This window comes from Sus scrofa, chromosome X (assembly GCF_054392235.1).
Source record: "Sus scrofa isolate SSC_HxYL_T2T_F1_AM1 chromosome X, Sscrofa_HxYL_maternal_Yorkshire_Landrace_v2.0, whole genome shotgun sequence".
Lineage (NCBI taxonomy): Eukaryota > Metazoa > Chordata > Mammalia > Artiodactyla > Suidae > Sus > Sus scrofa.
Genome location: NC_139401.1, coordinates 32465998 through 32487466, shown reverse-complemented (window position 1 = coordinate 32487466; position 21469 = coordinate 32465998). Strand labels below are relative to the sequence as shown.

The window sequence follows — 21469 nt, the reverse complement described above, 5'->3', positions numbered from 1 at the left end:
TGTGTATCTTAATTATTGGATTTTAATTGGCAGTGTTATTGATTGTAAATCATTTTGATGAAAACTACTCTTTATCTTAAAGTTTAAATGTACCTAGAGGCTACTCAGAGATGCCTGTGTTCAATGAAAAGATTAAAGTAATAGTGTAAGTAGTTGAAATGTGTCCCATTTGGTACAAATTAGTTTCCCTCACGGTACAACTCAGTCAAAAAAAATAAATGTAGCTGAAAATTGATGAACTGTTCATCAGCTTAAAATTCAACAAATGTGTATTGAGCTTTAACTAGTGAAACATACAGTGGTAGCTGTTGTAGAGGATAAAAAAAGAATAAAAACTGATTTCTGCAAGCTATGAGTTCATTATATAGAGAACACACACACAATTTTAATATTAGTCATTTAATGATCATTCCTAAATCAAAGACATGAACAAATGACTGAAGGAAAGCAAAAGCAAAATTTTTTTCTGGGATTGATGGTGAAAGATGGGTAAGGCAAGTGGGTATCAAGAAATAATTAATTGAAATAAAGCCTTGAAAAAAGATGCTGGGGAAGAGGAAGGACACTAAAGATAAAGCACAAAAATGGAATCTGCAGGTGAAGAAAGAGTAAGAACCAGAGGGCAACTGAGATTGGAGTAATTGCAGGCAGGTTTAGGAATATGACTGATTTACTCTATAGACTGAATTAGATAATAATCATTGGGAATTGTAGCTGGGAAGACCGTGTTTTAGTTTACTATATTTCACATTTTGGATCTAGAGTCAGTAGGGCTTAGGATTGATGCAATTCAAGGATGTGAGAGAATGAGTCAAAAATAACATTTTTCATGATTGAAAAATCTGGAGGATGGTGGTGTCATTATATAAGACTGGAAATATGGACAAGGAGCAGGTTTATGAAGTCATGAGTTGTATTTAGAATATGCTAGATTTGATATGTTGATGGGATGTCCAAGTACAGATTTCCATTAATCTCAAATGCATGTCTGATCTGAGGAAGGCAATCCATGTGTGAATTTGGTAGATGTGGCATTGAGAGAATAACAGGGGCAAGATGCCAAAATTAAAGATCATGAATTTGGGGTCATCCATGTGAAGTTTTAGCCATTTGTGCAAATGCAGTGGCAAAAGCATATGCCACACAGTTAAAAGAAAAATGGACCCCAAACCAAATCCTTAGAAGAGCTTACATTTAAATTATGAACATATAAAGAGAAGCCCACAAAAAAGTATTCAAGAAAGCAACAGGAAATTGTAATGAGTGTGTGGTCCCCAAAACAGCAAAAAGGGACACATTTTACAAGAAGTTGGTGACTACATTGACCAAAGGAAATGATTTATAGAAATTAAATATGCCCTGAGAAAAGATCATTGGGTTTTCTGATTGTGTTGTAGTAGTTTTATTTTATTTTATTTTATTTTATTTTATTTTATTTTATTTTATTTATTTTTTGTGTGTGTTCAGTAGTTTTAAAAGAATTTAAAGGGAGTGATAGATCATAACCTGTGAATTCATTCATTCATTCATTCAGTTCAATAATTCTTTGGTGTTTATACCTAGTTCTGGCACTGAATTAAATTAAGATCAGAAATAGGTAAACTGGCAGATATAACCAAAAACCTCTCCTCTGAAAAGAAGGGAAGAGAATTCAAATAAATGTCATGGAAGCAGAAAGTTTCTTCCAAGCAGGTTGAAAGCATTCTGAGATTTCAGCAGTGTAGACTGGAGAAAAGGGAAGAAAAGCAGACTAGGCAGGAATGGGCTTGGGAAAATTCAAGCATGACTAAGAGAAGATTGAGTGCTGGGAAATAGGGTAATCCAATAAGCACAAACAGAGGCAAAAGTAAGGTAGGGAACCAGGAGAAGAATCCATAAAGAGAGGCGAATATCAGGGTATCAATCAAGAGGACTGAGGGAAATATCTTTATTCCAGAGGGATCCAGAATACCTTTCTGTTTTCCCATGGCTCTGTAACAAAATACTTCAAATTTAGTGGCTTAGAATAAAAACTGTTTTGTCTCAAAATTTTGTGGGTGAGAAATTTTGCAGGGTTCAGCCCATTGACTCTTCTCTATATGGTATCAGCTGACCTCAATTGATTGTATTCAGCTAGCGGACAGCTGGTCTGGAGGGTCGAAGACAGCTTCACTCACATGTATGTATAGTCCCTTGTAAGGATGGCAGAAAGCTGAGCTCAGCAGGGAGTCTCAAAGCACTAACATATGGCTTTTCTAGCGTGATGATTTCAGAGTCATCATTTTTCATACACGGCAGCTTAGGGCTCTCATAGAGAGTATTCCAGAAAACTCAGAAAAAAAATTAAAGACATTATTAATAACTTATCCTTGGAAGACCTATAACATCACATTTGTTGCATTCTAGTAGTCAGACAAGTGGCTAAGACCAGCCATGTTTCAAGGGGAGGAGAGCTAGATGATATCTATTGATGAAAGAAGTGTCAGAGAATTTGGTGGCCATCTCTAGTCCATCACAGCTGCTGTGAATAGTTTCCTCCACCTAATATAGTTTCCTCAGTATTAAGAAATCATTATCTTGCAGGAAAAGAAAATATCAGTGACTCTAGCTGTGAGGAGCAGAAGAAGGAAGGACCTGACACAAACAAGCCTGGAGAGATAGAAGAGATGCAGTTTCAGGAAGGAAAGCGATACATCTTAGCAGGATACAATTGATAGTGGAAGCATTCAGGGCTCCTGCTGACCATTTATTCCTCCCTGCTAAATCCAATCTTTGTACCAAGAGAAAACATCTGAAAACCACTTACTGGGGGTTATCTTAGTTTAGCTCCTAGTAAAAATGAACTCTCTTGTCATGTTCCACCCCGAGCAATGGGTGAAGGATTATTTAAGAAAAAGACATGTTGGAGTTCCTGTCATGGCTCAGGGAAAATTAATCTGACTAGCATCCATGAGGATGCAGGTTAGATCCCTGGTCCCACTCAGTGGGTTAAGGATCCAGGGTTGCCTTGAGCTGTGGTGTAGGTGGCAGACATAGTGGCTCAAATCTGGCATTGCTGTGGCTGTGGTGTAGGCTAGTGGCTACAGCTCCAATTTGACCCATATCCTGGGAACCATCATATGCCATGGAAGACAGACAGGAAAAAAGAAAAAGAAAGAAAGAAAGAAGGAAAGAAGGAAGGAAAGAGAAAGAAAGAAAGAGAAAGAAAGAAAGAAAGAAAGAAAGAAAGAAAGAAAGAAAGAAAGAAAGAAAGAAAGAAAGAAAGAAAGAGAAAGAAAGAAAGAAAGAAAAAGGAAGAGGAAAGGAAAGGAAAGAAAAGAGAGAGAAAGGGAGGAAGAATGAAGGAAGGAAAGGAAGGGAGGGAGGAAGGGAGAGACATGAAGAGCTTACTTGGTTTTTTTGAATGGGTGTCCAAAGATATTTTGTGTTGTTTTCTTTTATATTAGTTTGAAAGTTAGCTGTAAAAACTGCTATAAGTGAAGAATAGAACAAAGCCTTGCAGCTCCAGTTGTGATCTGCAGTCCTGCAACATCAGCATTAACTGAGATTTTGTTAAAAAATGCAGAATTTCAGGATCCACTCTACAGCTAGCTTCTACCAGATTCTACATTGTAATAATATTTTCAAATGTGTCCTGTGCAAACTGATGTTGCAAAAGTAAGTCTATTCTAAAGGATATTGGTTTATTCAGATAATCATAATGGACTCAGGCTATGTGCCTCTGGATTTATTTGCCTTATAGCACTATTGATATTTTTGTCTTATTATGAAAATTGCCATACATAATATCATTTATTATATTAATTCTATTTTGGCCAAGACCTGAATGGTACATTTATTTCATAGGTAAGACTAAAGAAAAAAACTTTGATAATTTGTCTGAATACTAATAATTATGCTTTCTACCAATGATATTTCCCAAGTCATGTTGAAAATATTGTCTCTGAGATATTAATAGGTATAGAAAAGAGTTTAATAGTCACATTTTTTTGGAAATACTAATATTGTTTTGGCAATAATAGTTAAAAGTCTGTCTTTACACTCAGGATGTGCAAAGAACACCTAGAATTTGCAGCACATCTTACACTGTTAGGGCTGATATAAGGGAATACTAACTATGTACACTTGGCACTTTTTGTACAGTGTAACCTTAAAAAAACTCTAGGATTTTTTTTTTACCTTAATGAAGTTCTTATGCTTTCAAGTTTATCTTACAACTTCTTATATGTATATACATAGAAATTTTTAAAGCAATAAATTTTAAGGCTTTGAATAACACTTGTTCTTGATTTACAAAATAATATACTACTCTAAGTATTTAATATAGCATCCAAAAATTCAATAAATGACTCTTGTTTGTAGGTAGTATATTTCAATTGTTTGACAAAACTTCTCAAATGATGTTAAGAAGTTGAAAAAAATTGCACAGAACAGAGTTAACTTATAAAACCTGTATTAGCATCCTTAATACAAAAGCCTCTTAGTTTTCCATCACTGAAAAACTGGAAAATTCACAAAAGCAGAGAGAATCTGAGGTGACTTTTAAATCCTTCTTATGTCATGGATACCTTAAGCGATCTGATGCATTCTATGGACCTCTTCTTCGAATACGTTTTTTAAGTATGTTGTAAAATGTACATAAAGTTGCAAAGAAAACCAATTATATTGAAATACAATTATCAAAACATTAAATAAATTTGTGACATATTAATAGATGGGGTTATTTTTTCAATGTGTTAATTAAGATATAGAAGAGGGTTTAATGGCCATTATCATTCTAAAGAGTGTAAGCCAGATATAGAGATAGTTGTAGCAGGTATCATGTGATATCAAAAAAAAACTCAAGTACTGCTAATGATGTTTAATTGCCTAGAATCATAAAGAAGGAAAATGATAGATTTATTTTAGATATATAATGAAGATGTCATTTTTTTTCCCCTAAGTTCAGGGACCCCATGAAATCATGAACCTCCTTCCCTTGTCCCAGAGAAGCTCAGGCTGTGAACCTCTTGGGTTTTAGTCCTTTTCTTTTATTTCATAACAGCTATATAACCTATTATAATTCCATTTCTATATCTACTTTTGGGAATCCCAAGGATGAGTGTTTGCTTATTTGTAGTAGCTATTCTTAGCTTACACAGTTTTATTATATTTGTATTTTTTCTCCTAGATTTCTTTAGACACTAGACACAGAATAAAAGAATGTGAATGCTAAGAATGTCCTTAGAAAATAACCAGTTTAACCCACTTCAAAGAAAGAATGAATGCTCAGACAGGTGCTTTGATGTCCTTAAGGTTACACTATCAGTGGAAAAGCTGGGTCTAGAACAGAGTTTTTCAAAATGTAATCCATGTTACACTTGCATCAGAATCACCTGGCAACCTGTATTTTTTTAACAGGCTCATCCAGGTGGTTCTGATACATGCTAAAGTCTAAGACACAAAGGCCTGGGTTAGGAATGCCTGGTTTGGAAAATTGGTTCTTTCCTACTAAAGCATACTATCTGATAGATATGCATAATTGAAGAGGAGAGAAGATGAATCAAAATCACACAAAAGCTAGTAGCCAGTAATCTCAATGGCCATATTTAGGGATCCATTTTTATTTATTTATTTTTATTTTATTTTATTTTATTTTATTTTTTTTTGTCTTTTTGCTATTTCTTGGGCCGCTCCCGCGGCATATGGAGGTTCCCAGGCTAGGGGTCGAATCGGAGCTGTAGCCACCGGCCTACACCAGAGCCACAGCAACGCGGGATCCGAGCCACGTCTGCGACCTACACCACAGCTCACGGCAACGCCAGACCCTTAACCCACTGAGCAAGGCCAGGGACCGAACCTGAAACCTCATGGTTCCTAGTCGGATTCGTTAACCACTGCGCCACGACGGGAACTCCGAGATCCATTTTTAAAAGGAGGGGGGTACTCATTGCCACACAGATGGCAGGAAGGAGGAAAGGGTACCTAATGGAATGTCATGTGTTCTGAGGACCCAGGGAAGGGTTATTTGAATACTTCAGCAACTACACAGGACTTGAAAAGGAAACAAACAAACAAACAATATAGAAGACTGGATGAAATCAAGACTGATAATTGCTAAGGCAAATATGATGGATAGTTGAGGGAGGAAGAGAGATAGGACTGATGATGTGGTCATAGCTACCACTAAATCAAGTTAAAAAGGAGTGGGTCGAGGCATTGCCTCTCTTGCCCTTCTTCATACCTTCTCACAACAGCCAGAGATCTTTATAAAATGTAACTTAGATCATATCCCTCCTCTACTCATCAAAACCTTTCCATTTTATTTACTTTTATTTATGTTAATTGATGTATAGTTGATGTACAATATTATATAGTTATAGTAATTCACAGTTTTCAAAGGTTATATTCCATTTATAGTCATTATAAAATATTGGCTACATTCCCTGTATTGCACAATATATCCTTATAGCTTATTGTATACCTAATAGCTTTTATTTCTTCATCTCCTACCCCTAACTTTCCCTTCCCCCCTCCCCTCTCCCCATTGTTAATCACTAGTGTGTTCTCTGTGAGTCTGTTTCTTTTTTGTCATATTCACTAATTTGTTGTGTTTTTCAGATTCCACATAAGATATCCACTGCATTTAGAATAACATCTGTACCATGGCTGACCCTTTATCCCTCTTTGGCTACTAACTTCATTAAGCACCACTCTCTCTATTTTCCTTTGTGCATACCATTCCCCCATCTCTAATTCTAGTTCTACCCCCCTTATTCAAGAGTATGTCTCTATCTCATCACTTAGATCTTACCATGAATGAAACAACTCCTTATCTATGTATCTTGGACCTATAATTCTCTTTTTGATAACTCTTTTTGTCTTAGCATTTGAAATCTTATAACCTGTAATTACACACACACACACACACACACACACACACACACACACACACACACACACACACACATATATATTTACTTATTTCCTTATTTCTTGTCTCTCTCCCTGGGGAGACAATAAGCTCCAGAAATGTAGAAACTGAGGCATTATCCATCAAACGTCACTTGATGTAATATTGTAGATACTCAATAAACATTTTGTTGAATTTTAAAGTGGGGAGAGAAGCTTCAAGGATAGTAGACTGTTATTAGAGGGAGTGATTCATTGTTTGTGTTCCATGAGGTAGAATAATTCAGGGTAAATGAAGAGACATGAACTGGTCATGTGTATGGATGCAAAGTGATGGTTAAAGCATCAGAACTTTGGAACTTAGCAGTTTAAAGAGCTATGAGGTAAAGGTATTAAATATTTTTATGGTCAACAGTGCATTTTTCATGATGTTATGTCATCCTCTGAGTTTCAAGGGGCTTATGTCACATCCATTTATCAGGGATCACAGGTCCATAGTCATCCTTACTCAGAGTATTCTGCTGCTACAATTAATATATGCTATCTGTTCTTGCCTGTTGTCCTTTATGCCCAAGTCACCACTAGAGATGATTTAAGTTCTGTCAAGCCCTCAGCTATCGTGTTCTTTCCTGTGTCCTTTTCATACCAATTTATGGATGCCTCAAGTATCCTGGGGCAGCCCTTCTGTATTACCTACTTTGACACTTGCCTCATTCATTGCTATTGCCTTTTTTCTATTGCACCAGTGCTATAGAGTTGGGGATTAGGGGGAGGACTCTTTAATCTCCCAGTGCACATCTTAACAAGCCAGGCACAGGTCTTCTCAGATCTGGGATACTTCCCAACACATCTAAGATTTCTGAGACTTGACCTCAGAGTGGAAGTGGGATATGTAGCCCCTTCTCTGAAACTTACAATAAAGGCTATTTGTCTTACCACAATCCATTTTAATCCTGTCCTTTTTCCAGATGGTAAAACTTTACCTGCTTTGGGATGAGGCAGACTTGCTTCTACATCATCATACAATTTTCCCAATTCTCTTTTTTTTTATAGGAGAGATAATATGTCATTGTACTCAACATACTGAGGATTTTGCAAAGCATAGCTCTTATCTTTGCCATAGATTTCAGATGTTATGTAGAAACATAACTCTTTGCATTTTCATGGTAACAAACCTACATTGGGGAAGTACACATATATAGATTCCAAGAGTCAGGGGAAAGCTCTGCTAATATCTCAAAGTATTAACCTACAGTCTGCTATAAAAAAATTCTAGAGACTTAGTGGCTTATAAACTATAGAAAATTTTTTTTCTCACAGTTCTGGAGAGTTCTGTAAGTTCAAGATCAGTGTGTCAGCATGGTTATATTCTGGTAAAGGTCTCCTTCTTGTATCCTCACATAGTAGAAGAGGCTAGGGAGCTCTGTGGGGCCTCTTTCCTAAGGGCACTAATCTCATTTATGAGGGCTCCACCCTCATGACTTAAATAGCTCCCAAAGTTCTCCACCTCCTAATACCATCACATTGGGCATTGGTATTTCAACATGTGAATTTGGATGGCACTCAAAAGTTTAAATCATAGGGGAAGAAGGAAGCAAGCCTTTAACCTGTTATGATTTCAGAAAAATGAAATTGAGGATTAAATTCAAAGAGGAGTCTGTGGTAGGGTAACTGAGACTGAGGGCCTAAAGGCAACTGTCGATAACATTTTAGGGTTTCAGAAGATACTGAGGAAAGAGTTAGAATGTGGACTGATGGTAAGGATGAGAAGAAAAATGGACCAAGATTGAAAGTAATAAATATATGGAAAATATATGAAAAAGGGATCACAGAGGTTGGGGGAGGGTGGTTCTATCCAGAACTGGAATTGAGGCTTACAGCAAGGAACCAAGGAAAAGGCATTTTAAGAACGATAGGATATGGTATGCAGAATCTTCAAAACATAGACCAAGCAAACAAACAAAAAACAATGAGTCTGAACTTCATTATTGATTAGATTCTGGTTCCAACTGACAATTTTGTTCAATGTAATTCTGGGTAATATTAATGACAGTTTCATCCCAGGTGTGTACATTAGACATTGACAAGTCATGTCATTTATTACTGCCATTAGGTTTTGTAAAACTGGGAATATTATGTTTCTGCATCATTTTGTTTTGTTTCTAATTTTGATTATTATTGCCATGTACTATCTGCTATGTGTCAGTTGAACAAGTGTTTATCCTTAAAATATTAGAGTTGTTATTATTCTTCAATTCATGATAGATCATGAATAAAAATACAAGAAGATTGTAGCACTTTACCATGACTGTTTTTCCCATATTAAGCCCCATTGGTTTTTAAAGACTAATTTGTGGTCAAATTGATTTTAGTCACTAAAGATTACATTAAAGAAAGCAGAGTCCATTTTAATGATCATGTGTATTTTTAAGTGCCTCTAAGGAGCTGTTAAAATAGGGTTATGAGAAGTTTGTTGGTAGTAATTGAAGTGTTACTGTACAAGATGATGCCTGTTTTGTGAGCTAAAACAGACAACTATATTTAGTGTTCTGTATTATTTTTTCTACACATTCGTTATGAAGCAATTCTTATTTCCTCATGGTTTGCCAACACAATTATATTAGGGATGAAATGGGAAATGGACAGAATTATCAAAGGTTGATAAACATAAACATCAAAGAATAGGATTTTGATAAATTAGCTTCTAAATCCTTCTTCTCAAAACAGTCATACCATACTTAATATATTCCATAAAATGAGAAAGTCAGAATAATTCCAAGATACGTGATTATAAATATCTAGAGGGTCTACTATGGTTTGCAAACTCTCAAATTGGCTAGATTTGAAGAGTTGTCTCTTCATCGTAGATGCAAACACATTTTAGTTTTGCACCTGATAACACGGTCTAAGATAAACATAGCTGTGAGCAACTTAATAGTTCGGAAGATGCCAATATAAGAATCTATTTTTAATAGATTATACATGCAGACTTCACCACGATGCCCTCTTTTTTTCAAAATAAAATTTTATAGATTTTGTTTAGTTATGCAGGGAAACGTTTATCATAGGAAGTTCAATAAAATCAACAAACAAAAAGAAGAATGTGGTGTAGGGACAAAGCTATAGCTTTCAGAATTAGAGGAAATAGATTTGAATCTAAGAATAAACACATTGATGAATTTACTTAAGACTTCTGAATCTTAATACTCTCATGTCTAAAAAAGTAGAAATATACCTTTTTCACAAATTCCTTCTAATATCAAACAATAAGTTTTATACGGATCTTAAAATTCTTAGAACATCTTGGTTTAATTAAGAAACACTTAAAAATGTTGGCACTTGGGTTGATGAAGGAAGAGAGAGTAGGGAATGAAGGAGGAAGAAGAGAAGAGGAATACAGAGAGGAAGAGAAGGACTAGAGTATAAGACAATTCAAGTTTGAAAAAAAAGTGCTTGTATCTGAATAAAAAAAAATCTGTTCAAAAATATAGTGGTTGAGTGTTGAGATTATACCTTTTATTTCTTTGTGATATTTTGCTATGTATAGTTTTTCATAGAAGTATATTCACTAGTTTTAAAATCAGAAAGAGCCATTTTTTTAATGATTTTTATTTTTTCCATTATAGCTGGTTTACAGTGTTCAGTTTTCTACTGTACAGCAAAGTGACCCAGTCACACATACATATATACATTCTTTTTTTCACACTATCCTCCACCAGGCTCCATCATAAGTGACTAGATATAGTTCCCAGTGCTATACAGCAGGGGAAGTAGCCATTTTTAAAACCAAACAATTAAAATTAATTTTTTTCTATTTTGAATTTAAGGTTAAGTTTATGTTTAAACATCCATCTTGGATCTTACAATCTAAGTTCAATAGAAGTTTGCTAATGCATTCCTAGTAGTATTTAAATTTAAAAGACTAAGAAAGGTCATTCAACCAGTTGAGTGAGAACGAACCTTTTAAATAAAACCACCATTTAAATAATTGATAGGTATCGGTATGCTTTATAAAAAATCTGGTAAATTATTATATTTTTAAACCAAGAGGTTTAAGTTTCCTTTTTGCTCAGTAATATTTTTGGACAGTTGCTGTGTTCATAAAATAAAACATTTTACACAGCAGTGTTTTATAATTATCAAATGCTTGGTGTTGATAAAAATAAATTACTGAATTAGCCACCTCTTAAAGTTAAGTCATGTAATAGTAGAAAAACCCTGGTAAAACATCTGTTTAAAGAGTTTACTAAAGTATTTTTTTCTATTTTTGAAATAAACAGATACCTATTAAGATTTTTTTAATTAATCTACAAGACAATTTAAAATTTATCTCATTAGCTTTGGGAGGAAAAATTGCCAAACCTAACTTTTTCCCTTTGGTTCTCATTCAGCTTAATTTATTTAAAAATGTATTATTCAGAAACACTAACCAGAGGTGACAGTTTAATTCACAGAGAAGTCTTTTTGACTCACTATTTTTATTTTGAAGATGTCTGAATGATAAACCACTACAAATTAGAACTTAGAATGAAGAAAATTAGATAAACAGGAATTTTTATCTAAAGTGACAACAGAGTAAAAATAGAAGCAAATAGAAGAATAAAATAGAGCAAATAGAAGAATAAAACAGAGCAAATAGAAGAATAAAACAGAGCAAATAGAAGAATAAAAAGTTTTCTTTTCTTTAACTTCTCATAAGATTCAAGTGAACTTTGAATGAACACGTTGAGCAAGGAATAAATTTTTTTGTGTTTATAATATATAACTACCACAGAAGAGTTAAAAAACACATATTTATTAAAGGTAGCATTATAAGTCTTTTGAAGTTGACATTATTATTTTTTGTTGTTGTTTGATGAAGATGAGAATTTTTAAAAATAGGGCTTTGTTGGAGTTCTTTTGTGGTGTAGGGGGTTAAGAATCTGACCTTGTCACTGGATTGGCTTGGGTAGCTGCTGCAGTGCAAGTTTGATCCCTGGCCAGGGAACTTCCATGTGCTGTGAATGTGGCCAAAAAAAGGGGGGGGGCAGAGGGGCTTTGTTGAACTATGTATTTTTTTTTAAGATGGCATTGAAGGATCTCTGTAGAGTATATTGACTGTGCTCTTTTCCAGATAATTCATTAACTCACATCTCTACAGACAGTGACTTTTTGCCAATATTTAGTTTCATCAATGAAGTGTTTGCTAGCTTAAAGTTCTTTTTCACAAAAATTCTAAGGGATCTTTTAAAAACATCACATAAATAATTTTTCCATCTTTATAAAAGTTTGATTTTTTAGACTTCTTGCTCTTGTGTAGAAACAAACATTCATATATGAACATGTATCAGCTATTGCTGTGTAACAAGCTACCCTGCAACTCAGTAGTTTAAAATAACAGGTATTTATTATTCTTTCAGATATTCAACTCTCACTGGGATTATTCATGTGTCCCTAGGTAGCTATGGTTTTTCCAGGTGGCTTTGCTGATCTTGGCTGCACTCTGTGACATGTCTGGTTGTCAGCCTGTCTGGGGTGGCTTCATCTGGGACTACTTGGGGTAACTTGCTTCTGCTTCACATGTCTCACCTTCCAGCTATTTGGCTCAGGTGTGTTAATATGATAAAGGAGGGGCATGAACAAGAGAAAAAAAGTGTTTTGTGAGGCCTACATTTGGAAGTGGAACACCATCATTTCCACTGCATTCTCTTGGCCAAAGCAAGGCAATGGCCAGCCCAGATTCCAGAGGTAGAGAAATAGAAACCACCTCTTCATGAGAGGAGCAGCAAAGTACCATTGCAAAGGGTGTGGATTCTGGAAAGGATGAAATATTTGGCTCAGTTTGGGGATTAATCTACCATAGATGGTGACCTCTGCTTATGCAAAAACAAGTTCCAGTGGAAAGGCAGATACCTGCTTAGAATTTTAAGGAGCTCATATTTGTAACATAGAGCACTTACTCTTAAACAACATGACTCCCTTGTCAAGTAATATTTCCACACAAAAATAATTCTCTTGAATTATTAGGACTCAAAAATTAGCCTGTAAACAATGCCAATATTGGTTTTTCCTAAACAATATTAACTACCTTAAAACATCAGTCTAAATATTAATGTGAAAAATATGGTAAACACTTCAAGATTACATACCCTATTCAGAAGAATGAAAACAAAAGACCATTAGATTTTTGCTCAAACCCCTTTGCATTGGCTGACTGAGATCTCTTTTCTGTGGCCTCTCATACAGCCCAAGTCTCATCCTCTCCCTCCCTCCATGTACCTGTCTTCTAGGACCTGATTTATCGTGGTTTAAAATAATTTAATTTATCCAGTCCTTAGCATCTGAAATGTCCCTCCGCTTGTCATTCTTTTCCTCCTTCCATAGCTACTTGTTAATTTCCTACTTAACATTGTAAATTCAGTTCTAGGATTTTTGCTTCTCTTATTCTCTCAAGTAAAGATGACATCTCTCTTATTTGTGCTGGCCCCATACTTATAACACCACTATTGAGAGAATTATAATACTTATATTTGCTTTTATGATACATCCTTCCTAGATTGTGACTAAAACTACAAAAACAATGGCAATCTGTCTTTTTTTTTTTAATCTTTTATCTTCCCGATTATTCCCAGCACCAGGCACAATAGAAAGTAGTTGAATAATGTCTGTTACATTTAGTTGAATAATTTAGCTACTCTTTCTCCTTGACACAGGAGGAAAATAAGCAAAATACTAAATCATTTATCCAAGTTCATACAGTTGTGAAATGCTAGGACTGCATTTAAGTGAAGGCCTATTTGACCCCATATGCTATATTCTTTTTTTTTTTAGGGCTGCACCTGCCCTAAAGGAAGGAACCTCTCATATGTAAGTTCCCCGGCTAGGGGTTGAGTCAGAGCTGCAGCTGCTGGCCTACACCACAGCCACAGCAATAAGAGATCTGAGCTGCATCTGCGACCTACACCACAGCTCACGGCAGCCCTGGATCTTTAACCCACTGAGTGAGGCCAGAGATTGAATCTGCATCCTCATGGATACTACTTGGGTTCTTAACCTGCTGAGCCGCAACAGGAACTCCAAGATGCTGTATTCTTTAAGATGTAACTACATGAATCTCACATGGAAAACTTTCAATAAGTAATTGATATGCTTGAGTGGATCTCTCAGGAAATAACTGCACAAAATTCACAAGTAAAATTTTCCCTTTATTAACTATGATTTAATCCTCATCAATTTTAAGAATTATATTTATTATATGTTGATTTACAGCCTTCTAGGTTTTTAGTGTAGGGACAGAAGCTCTTATTTAACTATTCTGTCCTATGTGAATTTTGTCCTTTCTGTATGTTTCCTGTTCTCTTGATTTGGCACTGTTATTGCCAGACCCACCTTATAGCCATGGAAGGAGAGAGAATGAGTGGTTCTGACTTTCTAGTAGGTTGGGGCAGGGAATGATTAGGAAGAGGCTGTGTTTTGTCACATAATTGTCCACACACAATTGCACTGCAGTGTCTTTCAGAAATTGTAGCAATGTTAATTTTACAAATAAAATTTACATGTATTATTTAAAAGCATCTTCATATGTTCTTTGCCCATAAAATCTCATTCTACTGGATCTGAACAGCCTGACTAGCTCTTTCTCCCTCTGCATTTTGCCTGAAGCTAAGTGCTAATAGTTGGCATTTCTCTAGTGAGTGTACCCATTGTGTCACAGTATTTTTTTTTTCTTTTCGAAGAATCAGAGTGTTATTTAGATGCTTTGAAATGAAGTGCTTCATCTTGCAAAACTTATACTGTACTTTTTCTGTTATAAAAGCCTCTACACAATAGAAGATATCCAACTACCATTTCCTTCACTGTCTATCTTAAGCTTAAATCATACCTTTGTGATTCAGGAAAAAAAATGAATTTAACTTTCAGAATTTTACATTTATAGGAGACCTTTAAAGGTGATATAAGAGAATTAGCTAAATCATGGTTTGTAAGACTTCCACATATTTTAAAATAACTATTTGTGAATTATATCTAGAAATAGAAAATTACTTATAATTTTACTAATTTTTGTTTCAGGATCATTGGCACTTGAATTAATAGTGATCTGTCTAGGGAGTTCCCATGGTGGCACAGAGGCAGCGAATCTGACTAGTATCCATGAGGATATGGGTCCAATCCCTTGCTCAGTGGGTTAAGGATCTGATGTTGCTATGAGCTGTGGTATAGGCCAGCAGCTTCAGCTCTAATGGACCCCTCGCCTGGCAACTTCCATATGCTGTGGGTGCGGCCCTAAAAAGGGCAATACTGATCTGTCTAATTTATAGATAAGAAAACACAGGCTTGGGTTAAGAATTCAGTTTTATTATAAAGCATATTAAAGATAGACCTGATCAGACAACAAAACATACTGACTTTTGCTTAAGCACATTTTACTTTGAAGTTTATAATAGACCATTTACAAATAATGACTTGATTTCCATGAACTATTTTTGTGGCTGCTTTGAAAGTTCTAAGTGCAGTCTGGTTGAATCTTTTCTTATATACTTAATAGTATAACATACACAATGGGTCCTAGTGATTATGTTTTACGAAGAGTTACTGCCAGGAGTTCCTGTTGTGGCTCAGCAGGTTATGGACCCCACTAGCCTCCATGAGGATACGGGTTCAAACCCTAGCCTAGCTCAGTAGGTTAAGGATCCAGTTTTAGCATGACCTGTGGTATAGTTCGCAGATGCGGCTTGGGTCCCACGTTGCTGTGGCTGTAGCATAGATTGGCAGCTGCAGTTCTGATTCAATACCTACCCTGGGAACTTTCATATACCATAGGTGCAGTCCCCAAAAAATTAAAAAAAAAAAAAAAGGAAATTACTGCCAAATAACATCTTCTATCTGGAGAGACTGTAAAACTCTTATATTATCTAACTTAGCTCTCAAGTTCTTCTTAGCTCCAAGGAATACCTTGAATTTTTTTTTAATTATCTTTGTAGCCCAGATTTTAATGCTGTTCCTGGTCTATAGAAGTTTAGAAGTATTTGACAGTGAGGAATGATGTATGCTGAATGTTGATTTTCATCTGGTAAAGCCTACTAAACATTTCAGTGATTTGCTACCCTTATTATAGAAGAAAACATGCCCCGCTGATTCATTAGACTCTTAAAACAACATTACCAGAGATAGAAATAATATAAGCACTTTGGGGAGGAGCACTTGGACCTTCATTTATTTTCGGACATGGGCATTCCTGACATTGATCCCATAGATCAAAAGAGTTTTTTTCCCTATCTGGGGTGTTGAATGTCTTTGGTTTATCACTCTGGGTCCACTTTCCACCTTTCTCTTCCTTGGGAGGCTGAGCTCTGTGGATGATATCAGCAGACTCCCTTGCCCTCTTGCTTCCAGTTAGATTTGGCTCTTGGGAGCCTTTACAGGAGATCAGAGGAGGAACTATAAGGGCATTCTTTCACTGCAGGAGAGCAGTATTCATCACCCAGATATCAAAGCTCCTGTCAAGTGACCCTCTCTGCTCTCTCTTTGTTCAGGGTCCAGTAACCATTCTCTTTCTCTTCATCCTTATGCATCTAGGAGTGATAATTGCATGTCTCTATTACCAGTTCCAGTAGTTTCTTTATACCCTGCACTCATGTTTGTAAAACTGTCCCTTATTAACTCTCCTCAAGTTACCCAAGTCCTGCTAGGACCCTAGCACCCTCAAAGGAGAGTCCTACTCTCTGTTTCCAGGTGATGACATTTAATAGGAAGGAGAAAGGGGGGAATGTGATTAGAGTTTATAGAGCATTTCCTATGCCAGGAGACATGCTGGACTCCCTTATATTTATTAACTCATTTAATTCCCATACTAATACTCTGAAGTTGACCACTTCTGTTGGTTTGAGCTGAACATTCCAAGGAGAATTTAGAAAATACAGATTACTAGGCTTAAATAATTTGGAATAAATTAATGATTGAGGACATTTATCGAGTGTACCTTAGAACAAGCACTTTTCTAAGTGCGTTGAAATCTTCAGAGCATTATCATTACAAGTTAGGTAATAGTACATCCTTTTTTTTTTTTTTACAGATGATAAAAGGTAATACATAGAGATTAAGTTACTTACTCATATCACACAGCTGAAACATGGCAGAGCTGGGGTTTGAACCAAGGCATTCTGTGTGTAGAGAGAATATTCTTACTCACTGTTTTATAGCACTTCCTTCTGCTGTGTAAAACATATTTCACCAGTGGAAATTTTCTTTCTTCCCAAATTTTCTCTTCCAAAATCTTGTGCCTTTCAGTCATTGGTTTCCTAAAATGAAATATGAAACCAGCATTATTCTTCTGTTTTTAAGGGACACCTTTGAAGGCAAAACTAATCTGTGGTGCTCAAAATCAGTAGAGAAGTCATCCTTGAAAGGGCTATACACAGAAGAGGGTGTGAGGAAGTTCTGAGGATGCTGCTCATATTCTTTTCTCCATTGGGGTGATGATAATATGAATGTGTTCAGTTTGTGAAGATTCACTGAGCTAACGTTTAAGATATGTGTACTTTCCTGTATATATATATATATATATATATTATACCTCAATAAAATTCTTATAAAATACTTTTTACAATCCATGCTTAAGAAAACAATCATCTATGAAAACTGACTATTTATACTATAATTGGTTGCATTATTTTTATGGGAGATGGTCATTAGCATTTATCAATAAATTTTGCATAAATTTTGCACTCATTTTTGGTGTTTCTCTTGCTCTTGATGTTTCTAATATCTAGAGATTCAGAAACACAGAAAAGTATCTTGACTTTCTTAGCAACAGAGAGGGCCAGAGGCTGACCTTTCTGTAACCAGAAGGCCGTGTTAAATTATTCCTGTGCTCTTTACCTTTTATTGGAACATGGTATTGATCTCTCCATATTTTCAGATTAAAAAACTGATATAACTCTGAAGAGTGAGAAGCAATTTAAATATTTTCAAATTCCTTTCAGTCCCTTTCTCAATTTTTTACTTAGGTTTTTTTCACTCTGTTTATTCCACTTACCAATCAATCTATCTGAGTTTCTTTTTGATATAAATAAATTGATGTAAATACAGAATACCTTTGTATTTCTAACAATGATCTAGAAGATTGTTATCTCATTTTACTGACTTTCATCTTGATATTTGGTTTAGGAAGGAGGAAGACAATATGTAAGTGAATGTAGGAAACTGCTAAGTAATACCCAAATTTCACTTTTGAAAGAAATATTAGTCATGAAAGGGATTGAAGGCAGAGAGCCACAAGGTCATATAGCCCAAGGTGCATTTAGTGTTTTGTGTGTTTTATAAAATAATTTTCATATACTTGAAAAGAAGGCCATTAAAGACAGGGACTTTTTAAAGAAACAGTACTATTTTCATGATGTGTCACTTGCAACAAAAAGACATGATAGATGTCTTTCACATAAGATGAAAAGGGAGGAAGACAAAAGAAGATTTAATTAAAGGTAAGCAAAAGAGCAGCAACAAAAAAAGATAAAGAGCTTGAAGGCTCTGAATGTTTTCCCTGTGCCACCAAGTATTAGTAATTGAATATGAAGGGATGTCCTCTGTCCTTGACTTTCATTCTTACAGGGGTACAAACTAAGAGAAAATGGAACACATTGTATGTGAGCTCTGCATTATCTGGTAGATTCAATAATTAACTGTAGTTGTATTTCTATCTAGTACTTGGTCAGAGGAAGAGAAGCCAAGGAATAATAAAATAAAGCAGAAAAAAACCATCCTATATTTATTGAGTACCTACTCCTTGCCAAGTCTGTACAACACACCTACACTGTTTCATTTATGCCTCAGAGGCTTAAGACTCTGATGTGGTATTATTTCAATCCCCATTTTACTAATGAATAAATTGTGCCTCAGAAACACTAAGTTACTTGCCCGAGAACGTGTAGCTAGTGAATAGGAGACTTGGGTTGGAAAAATCAGCTATTTCTGCCCTGGAAATGTGTGCTGCTTTTGTTACATCATACCTATAATGCTATGGAATAAGGGAGTTGAATCTAGGAAGGAAACGAAAATCATTCAAGAGAAAAAAGATATTTTGCTTTCCCTGGGGTATTCATACCTCAGTAGGAATAAGACTAAACACTTGAACATCCATGAAGTTATGGGCTAAATATTGTACATTTCACTGAGCATCACTTTAATTAGACCATAGGAGGGGAAATTTCAGGCAAAATGCTTGAAATTACTTTTAAGTTAAACATGCATAAGAGAGGAAGACAAAAATCTACATAAATTCTTAACCTAAAAGATATGCTTTCAGGAGTCCCCGCTGTGGCACAATGGGTTAATGATCTGGTTCAATCCCCAGCCCAGCACAGTGGATTAAGGATCTAGCGTTGCTGCAGCTGTGGTGCTCAGATTCGATACCTGGCCTGGGGAACTTCCATTATGTGTGGGTGTGGCCAAGAAAAACCAAATAAAATAAGAAAACCCATATGCTTTCACAGAAATTTTGAACCTGCAGTCACTATGTACTTTATACTGCCAGACTGTGGGTAAATAATTCCTGTCTCATCTGCTAGAAAGATACTTTAGTGGAACATTTTGAGAAGCATTGTATTAGAGATTGTGGTGGATATAACAAATATAAACTGGATTTCAACTGATTGTATGAGTTTGAAAGTTATATATCATTCCAGGAACCACTTTTTTTCTCTTACTTCACTACTTTCTAGGTGCCCCAACTAGTTGTGTCTGAAGTCATCTATTTAACTTATAATCCTTCCCTCCCTTTCTGTTGTATTTGATTCCAATTTAAAAGGGAGAATTATAAAATATCCTGGTCTGTGTGCATAAATGTGTATCAAAGCAAGATCCTGTTTGCCTTGTCGACCTTTTTCTAGGCTCCTTGCCCAAAAGTATAAGCTTTCTAGCCCCCATATCTTCAATGCCAGATGATCCTTAAAGCCTTGGGGTTCATGCTTTTTTCTTTGCCAAAGACTTACTCCTTTTCAAGTCCCTGTGCTTCTTGAATGAACAGTTTGCCACCCACATCCTTCCTGGTTTGACAGACTTTATTATCTGTCTATCTATCTAGATATATATTTTTAATAAGAGCAAGCGTTTCTATCAACTCCCTACATTTTGTTTTCTTCAAAACTTGACACATGTCAGTGTGCAATATTGTCTTTGTCCATAAGTTTAGAAGCCACGCACTTCTCAGATGCATCTAAAATTGGGCTCCTGAAAACAAAAATAGAATTTTCAATGCATTATAGACGTTCGACAAATGTAATGGTTCATGAAAATGACACTGTTATTTTAAGATTTACCTGTACATTTTAAGTAGTAAAGATACTTTTTAAAAAATTCTAGTATCTTAGCATTTTGTGGTTTCTTTTCCCCTTGGAATTTTTAATCAGAACTATTTGAGTAGAATTTCAAAAGAATAATTTACAGCTGTCTTTGCCAAAGCACATATATGGCTCTGATTTGACCTCTAGCGTGGGTGCAGCCCTAAAAAGCAAAGAAATAAAATATTCAAAAGATAATCAAATGGAAGGAGGAAAGAGCCAAGGAAGCAGCATGATAAAATAAAACGAACATGAGCACCAGAAGTTAGATCTGGGCCAAAATCTTGGTTTTATCATCATCTGGTTTTGTAAAAAAGGGTCACATATTCAACCTCTTTGTCTCATCTAGGATGAATATACTAATACTAATCTCACAGAAATGTCACAAAAATCATAAGATCCAGTCATTAAGTGGAGTGTTTCTCATGAATAGTTACTCCAAAAATATTAGATATTAGTGGCTATTATTTTTTCTCAATATAATTCCTAAGTAAAGAAGTGAAAAAAATAGATGGAAAAGCTTTCACTGGCCTATTTCAACTTATTTTGAATCATATCTTTCTAAACTTGGAGCCATCCAATATGAGTATACATTATTCTGAGACAGCATGCGAAATGTATATGTGGAGAAAGCATGTTTTATGGTTGAAGTATGGTGAAGCCTCTATGATTATGTATTATATTTCCAAGTACACAAAGTGGTTAAATCTTATGTACCCACCTAGGGCAAATTATTTGTGGTCTTTGTTTCTTTGTGTAGAACTGCCCAACTGCCTGATAATTTAAATATTTTTCTCTCCCTCATAAAGCTAGCATTCAACAAATTGAGTTAATTTAGATCCATTAGGTTATAGATCTCTAACTCTTGTTATTGAGAGAAATATTTAAGTAGATTTGACTTAAAGGAGATTTATTGTTTTTTGTTTTTTACTTGGAAGTTTTCTTTCCATTCATCACCTTTGGTAGATCAAGAATTAGACACATTCAATATTCTTCAATATAGCTTTAAATTTTAAAAGCCATAATCACAGAAATGGATCACTGGAAACATGCTTTATTTAATTCAGTATATTTCTTATTTCAGTTTGGGAAGCAGCACATAGAAAACCTCTTCAATGACCTGCAGGATGGGAGACGCCTCCTAGACCTTCTTGAAGGCCTGACAGGGCAAAAACTGGTATGTGACTTACAGTGTTTATAAGAAATTTCATATTTACCTCACAAGGATTTCAGACCAGAAACAAACTCATTATAGTTTTTAATGAGATATAGTAAAATCCATCAAA

At 35.3% G+C, this 21469-nt stretch overlaps 1 protein-coding gene across 25 annotated transcripts in view; it reads left to right on the top strand.

Moving 5' to 3' along the window:
* DMD (dystrophin) overlaps positions 1-21469 on the top strand; it is a 2611869-nt gene that overhangs the window by 812259 nt on the left and 1778141 nt on the right. For all 25 annotated transcript variants that reach the window (XM_021079543.2, XM_085006422.1, XM_085006420.1 and 22 more), the window contains 1 exon segment: positions 21268-21360. In XM_021079543.2, the coding sequence (XP_020935202.1) occupies positions 21268-21360 (93 nt within the window).